The 13,323-nt window shown below is 34.7% G+C and overlaps 1 protein-coding gene across 5 annotated transcripts in view; it reads left to right on the top strand.

The window, feature by feature from the left end:
- The window catches only part of NFIB (nuclear factor I B), a 169,740-nt gene that overhangs the window by 140,580 nt on the left and 15,837 nt on the right, over positions 1–13,323 (top strand). For 2 of the 5 annotated variants that reach the window (XM_084225515.1, XM_084225514.1), the window contains exons 10-11: positions 2,915–2,997; positions 11,780–11,868. The exons of 1 other annotated variant lie outside the window; for it this stretch is intronic. In XM_084225515.1, coding sequence (XP_084081641.1) covers positions 2,915–2,997; positions 11,780–11,868 — 172 coding nt within the window. The remainder of the gene's footprint in view (positions 1–2,914; positions 2,998–11,779; positions 11,869–13,323) is intronic. 2 more of the 5 variants (XM_084225512.1, XM_084225511.1) reach the window with 1 other exon arrangement.

The following is a 13,323-nucleotide window of genomic DNA, read 5'->3' as shown; positions in this document are numbered from 1 at the left end:
AATGTTTTAATTCTCTTTACTACATATAGGATCATGTTATTTGTCCTATTATCTTCAATGGAATTGCAGTTCTAGAAATAAGGGCAAATATCTAGACTAATTTCTTCCCTTGAGATTAAGTGGTCCAGAATGTTGCTCTTTAACTGCATTCTGAATTTCTGTGTTCCTTGAAATTTTATTTGGATTTGAGATGGCCAGTGTTACCAGTATTTATCAGAGTGGTGAAGATTTTTAGGAGACACTTCCAGATTCTTCGAAAAAAATCTTTACAGACTTTAAAAGTATTAGTCTCTTTAGGATTTGTAACATTAAAATTACTTGTTCTAGACCTATTTAATATTTGAAATTCAAATACACTCCCTAACTATTGGTCTGCCATTAGTGGAGACTATAAACGGTATCCTTTTCAGGTGGCCTACCACTTTAAAACTTTTCATTAGAATCTGAGGAAGAGATGAGATTCAAAGGCATAAGATGTAAAGAAGAAAACTTTTTAAGCATTTTTTATAAAAGGGTAGTAGTAACTTTTAGAGAAACTGCTGCTCAGGTATTAAAAAAATTTAAAAAATATTGATATATATTTATGGAAGCATTTTATCTGCCCTTTCAGTATATTAGTTTTGCTAAGAGGTCTTAAGTATGATAGTTTATTAAGAGTCTATCTGTAGCCCCACTGGTGATTTGTGGCACAGTTTTTGGACCTTCTAAAAAAAGTTAGGTTTAGCAGCAAAGTAGAAGCTGTTACTCTAAACATTTGCACCAGAACAGAAAACTGAGAAAACTAAGTTCTTGTATAGTTTCAAGTGTTTGTGGTTTCATTCTACTTTGACATGATTGTGCTTAGACTACACATCTCTCTTAGATGAGGTCAGGGTTTCTGATAAAAATGGAAAAAAAACCATAGTAAATGCCAGAACTGTTTTGAGATGTTTTCTGGTTATATGACCTTCATCATCATTATAGGAAAGCATACCTAATCTGCACATTGTCCTACTACCAAGGGAACTGTTTGGATCATATTTTACATATTTTCCATTTCTTGTGTGACTCATGGGAACCTGAGCAGCTGATTCCTGCTGAACCTTTAGGACACCTTGGCTTAGATACTTAAAATAAGGCTTGTTCCATGCTTCCCTATTAGTTTCCAAGTAAATTCTTGCCACTACAGCACATAAATAACAATAGAAAAAATCCCTATGTGCAAATTTTATTTGAATGTGGCCGTACTGCCTACAAGATAGGCATAACACCTCATTTGCTCAGGTGTGTTATGATTTTTGGAAAGCTGCATTAGTCTAGGTCCTTGATACAGGCTTTTGACACTGGGATGGTAACTGTAAGAGCATAAAAAAAAATGCAGAAATATAGCTCGTTGATGAAGAAAATAACAATAAAATGAGGGATCCTGTCCCTCTGATATATAAATTATGTATGAATACATATAAACTGTATTATCAGTCAAACTGCACTGTAAGTCGTAATAGGTCCTCCGCACAGATTACTGATATTTACTTAATGGGAAAATCAACACCTAACATATTCTATAGCATAGTTTTACTTGTATTTGCAGTAATTGACTGATTGATTGGTCCAAAATATATATAGCTATATATTTATGTAACTTGGACAAAAAAAATATCATTATTATTCAGTGTAATAAAAATAAATTGACAAATGATTAGCACTGCTTTTCATTCAAAGTGCTATAGCAGAATTTTTATTAATGAGAAAGAACATCAGGCTTTACTAATATTTGTGGAACCATTTGGCCTCCATCAAAATTTCCTTCTAATAATTGGTTGATTCTTATTACAGTTTTTCAGTAAAACCTATTTATTGTATATAGAATTTAATTTTTTTTTAAATGAATGCATTTTCTTGGTTTTTTTCCACATGAACTTAATATTAGCAGGCCAGTTTAGTAAGTCCTCTCATCTAGTTTCTCACTGGCATGCTTGTATGTGTATGCTGTCCCTTTTTACTAATTTTGCTACCAAGTCTTTGCTAGTTTTCCAGCAAGTTTCCAGGCTGTGATGCTACAGATTGCAGTGTGGACATCTCCACACTGGAAAGTTGAGTAAGACGACCTAAATAATTTGATAAGTGCCACTTATCATGAGAACTTTTAGGAATTACTGGGAGAGACCAGAGAGGAATTTGTCCTATGGGTGAAGGATCCATTCTCTGTAGCTAATCCTGGCACCACTTGACATTCCCTTTCTCCTGAGAAATGGATTTCTTCAATCTTCTGAAGCAGGTAGAGAGAGAATTGTTTTAGTTGCTCCCCTCAGAAAATATTGTTTTCTGATGTATGGTGGAGTTGAATATTTTCTGTTATATTGCACAGTAAGAATTAGCTCCCTTCTAAGGAAAATATTAATCAGATTATATCCCATTACTGCAAAGATTCATTTCATGCCACATAAGTAAACCAAACTTTTAATTCAAATATCTGTTCTTCTTTTAGAGTTGTTTGGTACTTTCTTGGTAAAAACAAGGCCTTTACAGAAATAAAAATAATAAATAAATTATCATAAATATTTTCTCTCAGCATTGTAATTTCAGTGATTTCACAGTTGCTTTAGATTGGTTTAATGGAAATTAAAAGTGTGATTAGTTCAAATAAATAAATTATGAAATAATTAAAAAAAATTAATCAAAGGAACTACTATTGTCAAGAGACACCATTATGATTTACACATGCAGCTTCCATTGAAGTTTATAGGAATTTACATGCCTTTCCAAATTTGGTCCAATATTTCTTTTGCTTTCTCCGAAAGAAATGCCAAAGACACTTCCTATATATTGCAAAATCATAACTCTCAGATCTCTCATATTTGTACTGTACCTGCACAAGGTAATAGAAATGATAGGTTGGTATTTTTATCAATATGTTTTGTTCTTCCTTAATCAGCCTACACAGCCTCAGGCACATCCCAAGCCAATCGATATGTGGGACTAAGCCCAAGAGACCCATCCTTCCTACACCAGCAACAGGTGGGCAAGTTTCACATAGGTGTAATGATGTAGAGAAGCTTTTGTGGTATTACCTTCCTACGTGCTGCCACTGGTATCTTGGATTAGACTGAAATCTTGAGGTTTTCAGTATTTGTCACGTGAAGATGATGTTTATTCAAAACAAACTGAATGCTTTAAGAAATATCAGTTTATCCTATTCTTTCTTTCTTAGATTGGTCCCATCTTGGGGAACTCCTTATATGTTTCTTTCAATATTTTATTTTTAAAGAGTTCATACATTTAATCTTGAATAGGATTTTAGGAAGTGGAATGAAGTGTTTAAGAAACAAATACTAATTTCAAAATCAGTTTATAAAAATAAGCAAAACTTTCAAAGGAAAAAATACAGTTTATTATTTTCAAGTTTTGTTTCCTTTTCCTCCAATGCTTAACACATTTCTTCATTTAACTTTTAGAAGATCAGTTGTAAAACCGAATTCTCAAGGCAGCACATCCTAATTTCTAGCGTAATAGGTTTAAATTGGTCTGCTGATTTCAAATGTGACAAAAGCGCATTTTTATTCTAGTTTCTTACATCATTTATATTTCAAGTAGCATTTTAAATTTCACATCTCATTAATGCCATAAATTTAATGCAAATGAAGTGTTTACCCAAACTGTGAAAATATAGAGCTGAGATTAATGACGGCATACAAATAAATTAGCTGCAGTCAGTAGCAAGGCCATGCGCATAAAGAAATGGTACATTTCAAAAATAAATTCAGACCCTTTAGAATTTTAATGTATTTTATGATGTGTGTTTGTTTTCCTCTTAGATATTAACAGTATAGGTCTTTGAAGTTCACAACATGTAAAATGTTACAAGGAGAAAAGCTGAATGTAGCAATAAGAGAGTGTTAAATAGGCCTTGGTATTTGTTGTAATGTGTTTTTTCCTCAGACTTGTGTTCCTGTCAGCAGTTTATATGCATTTCTTTCATTTTTCAGTAAAACCTACCTGTTCTACGTTTTTGAGAGATAGCTGACCCATGCTTCAGCTGAAACTCCTTATCCATACCCACTCACAGGGCAAGGAGGCAGTATGCCCATTTTAAAGGTCACCGCATGCAGAGTTCACAGATAATCATAAAGATGATAATTTATTCAAAATAGCTGATGAGGTGCCAACTATTTTTTTTAACTAGCAAGACTTAAATTCAAACATCTGTACACTTTTATTATGAAAATATGTAATGACCATAAGTGGCTTTTCCAGCCATTAATTTCTCAATAACTTTTCTGGTATATAGTTTTGTTGGATTTTTTTAACCCCTCAAAGATTTTTTATTATGAAATATGTAGTCATTACGATGAAAGGTTTCTTTTTTCAAGATACGCAACATTTGAATATTGTTTTTTAAAGCACACACAACACCTCTCTTTTTTTGTGCACAGCAAATGTAATTTGTGGAGGTCTTGTGAAGTTTTATATAGTGTTCTTTGAAGTGTCTCTGACATCCTGTTAATTTAGGGATGCGCAATATGTTTTTTCCCCTTTGTATTTTTGGACACAATATTTTCTGCAGACTGCTCCTGCTTAGGCCTACTCCACCTTCCAAGCTCATTGAAAGACTTCTAAATTTCTCGTCACATGCCAGAAAGTAATAGAAGCATATTTAATTTTCTCCTGGCTGAACTTGACATACATATTGCTGATGTTTTGCATCTTCTATTTATTTTTCTCTTTGCGTAGATCCAAATAGATTTCAAAATTTCAGCAGTGTCCTTGGAACATCAAAGTGAGAGGGATCTCAAAGATCTTTGGTATTGACAAGTGTTGTGTCTGATACTCCCTGTCATGGTAAAACATGTGGCCAAATGGCTTGAAGGGAAGGGGAAACTAAGCTAAATCTCACATACACTTCAGAAGCAGAAAAAATTATTTAATGCTACCGTGTTAAACCACTGTTCCCCTTTCTAAAGTGTATTGCTTCATGGTCTCATTATATTAATCCAAGAGCATCAATTGGTGACCAATGAGCCATGATATTTAAAAATATCAGTGTTTTATTGTTTTTGCTCTTGACTCACTACTCTCTTCTAACATATGCAATGGACATATCTGTGTTTGCCTGAGTGTGTTTGTGTGTATGAATGCCTACAGATACTTAGAAAATTAAGGAGTAGTATGCACAGCTGAAACTATCTGAAATAACAGAATACCTAAAGTTTTTCAGGTAGATCAATATGGACATATAAGTATGTATAGACATGTTTCTAATTAATTAGTTGCCTTCACTCAATTCTAAAGGTGATGTACATACAGAGATGACAGACTATGCACATATATAACCCAGAAAGCAAGGTAGAGCATTGAGATTGTCCAAACAACTTCAATAGAGCAAAGGTTATCCTTTTGTAAGGCAGAAATGGGATTGATTTACTATGTCCTTTCATTACTTTACAACAATATAAAAGAGACCACTCTTCTTGTGGCAGATTTTAAATGCATTTGCTTTAAAGCAAGCCATGATGAATGAAAAGAAAAATCAAGGGGTACGTGAAATAAGGCAATTAATCATTTTGTATTAGTGGAGAGAAATTTTCAATTAGAAAGCCATTGGTTTTAGTTCCAGAGAGATCTTTTAAACATTCCCCCCTGTAATGCACAGTGACCCCTCAAGAATAAATATTGTCACCAGTACCTTTTTTACTTCATTGGAGGAGTCTTTATGAAGATTTATTCTCTCTGGTTATGAGAAACATTAGCAAGTACCCATGAGTAGTTTTTGTTGCTGTTAAAAAGAGCCATTATGTAGCCCATTTAAGTTACAGTAACCACAATAAATTTAAAAGTTACACATGTATTTGGCAACACATGTATTTGGAGTCCTGGCAAAGTGATAGCTTCCTAGAAATTCTAGTAAACCATGTACAGCACAGAATACCCAAAATACTCACGTTTAGATGGGGAGCACTGAAAAAAACTTTGAAAGACAATATATAATAGGGCCAGTGAGAGAATTTGTTGGCTTTTACTGATCTGGATACTGTGAAATTGTGATGTCATATGCATTACTTAGCCTGGAACATTGATAGTTAGAAAGACAAGATTCTAATGTGGAATTTTAGCAGTCCACTTTCTGATACACTAGCTGGTGGATGTCCCCATTACTTGCCTTGAAATGCCAGCTGTTTCTCTGCTACAGCATAGTTACAGAAAATAACATCTTGCTTCAGTGGCATTAGGAGAATCATATATATTGTGGCATTTTACTGTAAAAAATTCATATCAGACCTCCTCTGTATTTTAGAAAATATTAATGACCACCTGTTTTTCCTTTTTTGATTCAGCATCAGCTTCTAGAACTGTTAAATGTTGATAATGTAACTGCAGGAAGAACACCATGGGAGAGGGCAAGGGACATGATAAGAGCTAGTACCTGAATGATAGAATTTTTCTTAATTTTATTGTTGCTTCATTGTTGCTTCACAACTTCATTAGTGGAAGTATTTTCTGAAGCCAAATCTACTGCTCACTGTTCTTTATCTCTGATGAGAAACATCCTAGCTAAATTTAAAAAAAGAAAGGTTGGATAATCTTTGCAATTATATGGGTGCACCTTCATCCTCTTCCCCTGTGTTAGTTTGCATTTATTGGAGATCTGTGATTTCTAAGCCTAGACTAGAGGAAAAAAACAACAAACCAACAAACTGAGGAAAGTCAGTCAAATTCTACCTTCTATAAGTGGACACAATTCCTTGCTGGATTCTAGTTGTGCTTACATTCCTTTGGTTAAGTATTTTTAATGGCCAGATCATTAGTTCAGTAACAAACTCTTAATGATCAGGATCCTCACAGTTATGTGATGACATTTCTTTAGCCTGCTTTTGTCATGGTTCTCCAACTTCATGGATTTATTATGGTATTGAAATGACAAACACTTAGAGTCAGGTTATGCTGTTTCTGGCAATAATGCTAGAAAGTTGTCAGAAATACTAGTCATATACTTTGACTGTGTAAATAGTTTAAATGGATGGATGGATGGATGGATGGATGGATGGATGGATGGATGGATGGATGGATGGATGGATGGATGATGGACACTTGTATTTATTTTAAGTGCAGATGAATGATACCACAAAAAAAAAAAAAAAAAAAAAAAAGGTTTCTGTTGAAATTAATCAAATATCTGCAAGGTTTTTGTTCTTGATCATTTAATTTTGGTACACCTCTGGCCTTGTATGGATAATTCTATTTTTAATTAGAAAACATAAATAAATGGAATAGCTATTAAGGTTAACAATAATCTCTAGAACTTTCACTGTGCTAACTAATGCTGGCCCAATTGCTGAGAAGTTAATGAGCTCTTCCAATTTTTGCACTGATAAACTCAGTGTCATGGTTTTCACTGAAGCTTGCACTTTTGGGGTATGATGGTATGTTGCACTCATGATTTTCACACAGATTCTACAGTTATGAGTGAGACCTTTTCAATATACATAATAATAAGGTCTCCAAAATGATCAGAAAACTGTAGATAGCTTTTTATTTCCTACAAATGCCTTCGCTGTCTCTTCAGTAGGAATTTCTTCTTACCAGATGCATCCTTTAGTTACTTAGCTGCCCAGTTTGAAATGTAGTTCTCTTCATACTATTAATCATGGAAATTGTGAACTTAAATGTCCACTGAACGCAGAGTATTTGTTTACACAATGTTTTGAGTGGATGTTACTTTTGCATTCAGCAGCAGGCTGAAAGAAGAACACAGGCGGACTCCTAAAGAGAATTTGTCAGTAAAGTCAGGAAACAGGTTATCAACACTTAGCCTGTTCTTATTGTGTCCCTTATCATAATTGACAGTTTGACGTAAAACTGGGTCACATGATTGCCAGGGAGGTATGTAAATGGATAAGAGGTCACCTTTCACATAAGCTTGCTGGAGAGGAAACACATTTAAAGGAAGTTTCAGTCAGAACAATGACAATATGCAAATGTTAAGTTTAATGGGCTTTTCTCAACTAACAGAAGCTATGGCAGTCTCCTATTGCATTTTCCAAAATACAAATATTCTTTCACTAGCTATCATAGAAACATGAAATGAATGTTAGTCTTAGCCATTCTTTAGCTACAAGACTACAAAATCTGCTTAAATACTAACTAAAAATCATTCATAATATGATTAAAGATTGAGGCTGTTGGGCTGTGGGTTTTTAATGTATGTGTGATTTGCATACTTAAAACACTGCAGGATGGTTGTGCTTGCAAGGTGCTGTTTAAACTGTGAAGACAGCTATAGTAAAATCTAGCACTTGGGTAGAACTTCACATCAGTATGTCTCACAGCTCTGGAAAGTGCAAAACAAAATCAATTTCCTGGCATTTTACAGAACAGAACCACTCGGTCTTCTTCTTTGCTTGTCTCTGGCCCGTGTCCACTTCCAAGCTTGTCTTCCCTTCCTGTAAAATGTCTCAGGTGAATGAGGGAGTTGCACTGCCTCCCAGGAGAAATGCAAGCAGGGGGCTTTGTGCTCTCGGCTGCTTCATGAGTGCAGCAGTGGGGATGTATCACAGGCATAAGGGCAGAGCCTAGGATCCAGGACTAGGAAAATGCCAAAATTCCTGGGCTACCTGTGAGAATTCCTAATCTCCTGCAAGGCTGGGCATCCTTTTCCACTTCATAATAAAGACTCATCCTCATTCTCTTGTGCTTAAATGAGAGATAAATAAGAAAATCATTGGTAATGTTTTGAGGATGGAAGATGTTATGGTAGTGAGGTTTCTGTGGCTTGCTTTGCTAAAAATCCACAGAACTGTGAACTGAAGGTCAAGTCTGCTCAACAGCCTTCTGGGGAAGACTTTTCACCATGTCATATGTCAAGTCAGCCCATTTATTTTTCATTCATATTGTACATTTGAGAAAATTAGTAATGTTTTCAGCAGTTATTAGATATATCCTGGGGACCATTTCTTATGTCTCTCTACTGAGGAATGTAAGTTTTCTCAAGTAGTTTACTGCCTCTCCTCTTCACATATCCTGACGAGAAACACTTTTAGGATGGCTTATGGAGGGTAAGAATAACTGTGCCTTCTCCTCTCCAGCTAACACTGTGGCATGATTTTAGCGGTACCTACGTTACTCTGAGGAGAATAACTGGACAGAAAGCTTTCAGTATTACTCCAGATGACATATAGCACTTGAAATATTGTAGAGAAGTGCCTTATGTCCTTCCAAAGCTTGGTATTCATGTCAGGTCCATGCACCTTAACTTTCCCTTCTGGACTATGTGGCCATCCTCCCAGGGCAGCCTCCCACTGCTGCTATGAACAGACTTCTTCCATCAAAAGGAGCCCAGACTTACGAAGTTCTATTAAATTCTACAGTATTTTTACTCAGAAGCCACTCAACACATGCAAAGATGCAGATCCAGACTTTGGAAGTGATATTTCTAAATCTTAAACATGAAGAGATCTTTCAATAGGAGTGATTTGGGAGAAGAAGTTTTACATGAGGAAGATTAAAAAAAAAAAATCCAGGCAGGTTAATTTTTAAAGACAATGGGGCAGCTATGTGAGCCTACTGAGGAATGTGAAGGAGCAGTTTTTTACATTGGGAAGGTGTATTTCAGTACAACAAATACAGCCCTGGGCTTGTCACAGAGCCAGCTGTCATGCAAATCTGCACCTCTCCATGGTGTTGCCAGTACTGCAAGCATGGCACAGCTGGTGCAGTGAATACAGTACTAAGTCTCACGGAGCATGAACCTTCATCTAAATGTGCATGTATGTGCCTACAGATCAGGTACGAAATGCACATTTTGCATTATTATCTTCGCAGTGCTCGGCTGTATGTAAAGTACATGTGACTGTATGTAGAGAGCAGCATGCCATTACTAACATTTATGAAATATGTTTCAAAAACTTTGTGGTGCTTTCTTAATAATAATTTAACTCATAAACTATATGTGTGGAAGATTTTCACACAGACTGTGGGAAGAATATAGTGATATAGAGCAGAAGCTAATTTACTGAAATGCAGTATATCAGTCTCTTTTCCTCAAATGGCAAATGCTATTAGGTTCTATATAGCAAGCTAAGTGCTTGCCAGATTTTTGAGTTAGAACTAAGTGAATAATAATAATTAATTCAAAGTTTTTGATTTTAGTATATTTTTAATGGTTCTAATCAGCCAAAGGGTGTTTATTCATAGATTTTTATATTTCGTGAAGAAGTAAGAGAGGGGGATGGGGTGGGAGGGTTTAACCTTTCAGTCTTTTGTTTCAGCTGCAAGTGAGTTTTTATAGCTAAGTTAAGAAGATCTAAAATATGCATTTATAGTGAAGATCCTTAAGGATAATAGCAGAAAATGTCTACAGTACACTGAATAACTGGGCTGACATATTTTATTATGTTTCCATTATTGAAATCAAGCTCCTGTGTTGTATAGTGACTAAATCAAATGTTTGCTTACCCATTTCTTTAAACATGTTTAATATATTATTCACAGTTACCTCTAGCAAACTTTTTAACCGCATGTTTCCTTTTCTGGTTAATTTCATGTGGTTTAGTCATGCTTTTAATGGCCTTTAGAAGGTCCCTTGGAGTTCTTTAGATAACAAACAAGAAACAATCCCTATGAAAACATCAAAGACTAACATTTCCATTTCTCAGACCTTAACAGCAGGAAGCTTATTAGTCTAACAGCCAGACAGGGTCAGGTTTGCAATATTGTCTTGTCCTCAGCATTTGTATTTTTCAGGAAAAGACTGCAATAAATTGTGCTCCTGTGAAAACAGTTTATTATAGTTTGTTTGCTGTAGCCTGTGCTATCTCAAGAATGTGAACATGGATGGAGAAAACTAAAATGCATTGAATGCAATTAAACTCAGCAACATTATCTTCAGAGTGTCTAATCATATATAATAGTACAGCAATTTATATAGACATGACTATACAGAGGAAAAAACATATATTTTCTTCAGAAACCAGATAAGCTCACTTTCTTAAGCTTAAAAATAAGCAGCATATATTTTCAATAAATCTGCTAACACTATTGGGCAGCTGTTAAATAAACAGAGCTGCTGAGGGTTACTTGAAAAATCTGTGAAGGCAGAACTGATGATTTGAGGATCTGGGAAGAGTTTGTTTCAGCTAACATTTAGTACATTTGTCATTATATTAAAATGCAGTAAAGTATTTTAAATTTTACTTTTCTGAGTCTGAACATGATTAGATTATTTTATCACCTCTTGCTAAGTAATACCACTTTCAGTAACACTAGATTAATAACCTTCAGTTACAAAATATCTTTACTCTTCTTAAATGGCTAGATGATAACAACATACAATTTGTTTAATTTTGGCAAATTTTCTATAAATTGCACGTCTTCTATATTTACAAAAAAGCATGCTAGAAGGTATTGATTATATTTTACCTTACTAAATACACATTTATATAGAGCACTGCTTAAAAAGACAGCATAATTATTTCCTTTCTTAAAGTATCGCACTATTGATTATTAACATTTCCTTTTATTCCAGCTCAGTTTGTAATCTAATAATGGCTAATTGTTATGTGCTACACACTAGTTACTCTTTTATGCTTTATTAATAGAGGATCATATTAAAGTGGCATTATATTAAACAAGTCTATAGGCATTTATTTCTCAAAATAAGTTATTTTTCTTTGTTTTGTTTTTTCAAGTTACTTATTGGGAAAGTAAGACTTTTGCCATGTACAGTACTAGTTTGCATGTATTCATTTAAGTACTAAAAACTGTAGTATGCTCGATCCATATCTGACTGCTAGGTTTCAATTGACAGCTGAGAATTTGTGACTGGACCATGAATCAAAACGGCAGGCATTTATACCCCAGTGCCAGTGAGGATACATTGGGAATTACTTGGCAAAGGTAACATTTTAATTATTTCCACCCCTACACTGCCTCTAAAAAAGTTGCTTAGAGCGGCAATATCTGTTTTAGTAGGCCTCCAGAGGTATTATGATCAAAATATGTGTGTAACATTTCTCCTAAACGCATTCAGGTTGTCTTTCATGTAAGCTGACTTTAGATGATCCCCTAATGTAACACCTGCAATAACAGCATGCTGTCCTATGCAAAGGGTTTGCCAGTTGAAGGAAATACTGATCTTAGGCTTTAAAAATGTCATTTGCTCTCATATTTTTGGGACCTGATTGGTTAACAGAAAGAAAACTGTGTTTTTCGAGGTATAGATGAGTATAATAATAGATGGCTGAGGTGGTGGTTGGTTTTGGGTAAAGAATAACTTTGTTATTCATAGAGTCATTTCCTACCAATTGGCTGGTGTAGTTTTAGGTTACTAATATATACCTGAAGGTAAGATATAAACCATCCTATTTTTCACCTAGATAACAGAAAAGTTAGGAACAATTTATAAAAAAAGAGTTTCTTTTTCTATGAGCCCACCCTGTCCTCCCCCCCCACCAAGTAAATCAAACAATAAACTCCATTAACCTTTGACATATTATTAATTTATTAGATTTTACATGTCTTCTATATAATGGATTTTGATAAGAGCAGAAGGTGTATGTTTATCTAAATAGGCATATAAACTAATCAACATAAAGTTTTTATCTTTTTCATGTACAGGATTATCTGCAGCAATCAACAATAATGAGGGTTGTCCTTGTAAAGCTTGTAGGTTGGGAGCCTATCAGATGAAGTATTAGCCACCCACTCATGAAATAATTAAAAATTTTTTTTTGAAATTTATGTGTATATGAAAATAGATGTACTTCTGAATAGTTAATATAAGTATGTGTGTGAGTGCAATTTATACACGCTATATACAAAAAGCCTTTTGATGCATTGTGCTGATGGTACTATGGATTGCTACAAGTTTTGGGACTTTTGAGTATCAACTTGGAAGGGAAATTACTGAATTTGAAAATTGGTGCTGTTTACAAATCTGAAGTTTAATTTCTTCTGGGTTTGGCAGGTTTTTTTCAATTTATATGAAACAATGTTTTAAGTCTGGAAGAATTGTGGCGGTAAAATAAGACCTTGTCATTTCTTTCCTTATATATTAGACAGTACAATGGAAAATTAGCTAATGGATTCACCTCATCTCCTCAAGGGCTGTGATTCACATTACAAATCCCCATCACGCAGTAATTGCCAGAATTTTCAATGTACTGCCAGGAGTGAATCCAAACTGAGCTTTTATAGCACAGAGGGGGGGATTTATTCTCCCACCACAAAGTGGCCTTTTTCAGGGCATTGACAGACATTATAAAATTACATCACAACAACCTGTCTAGGAGCATCCTCACACAGTTTCCATCAGATGTCACTCGGTCCCCTGTAAAGCAGTGCCAGTTAAAC

The sequence above is a fragment of the Fringilla coelebs genome (assembly GCF_963513975.1).
Source record: "Fringilla coelebs genome assembly, chromosome: Z".
NCBI lineage: Eukaryota > Metazoa > Chordata > Aves > Passeriformes > Fringillidae > Fringilla > Fringilla coelebs.
The sequence above is the reverse complement of the archived record's forward strand: the minus strand, read 5'-3'. Positions and strand labels throughout refer to the sequence as shown.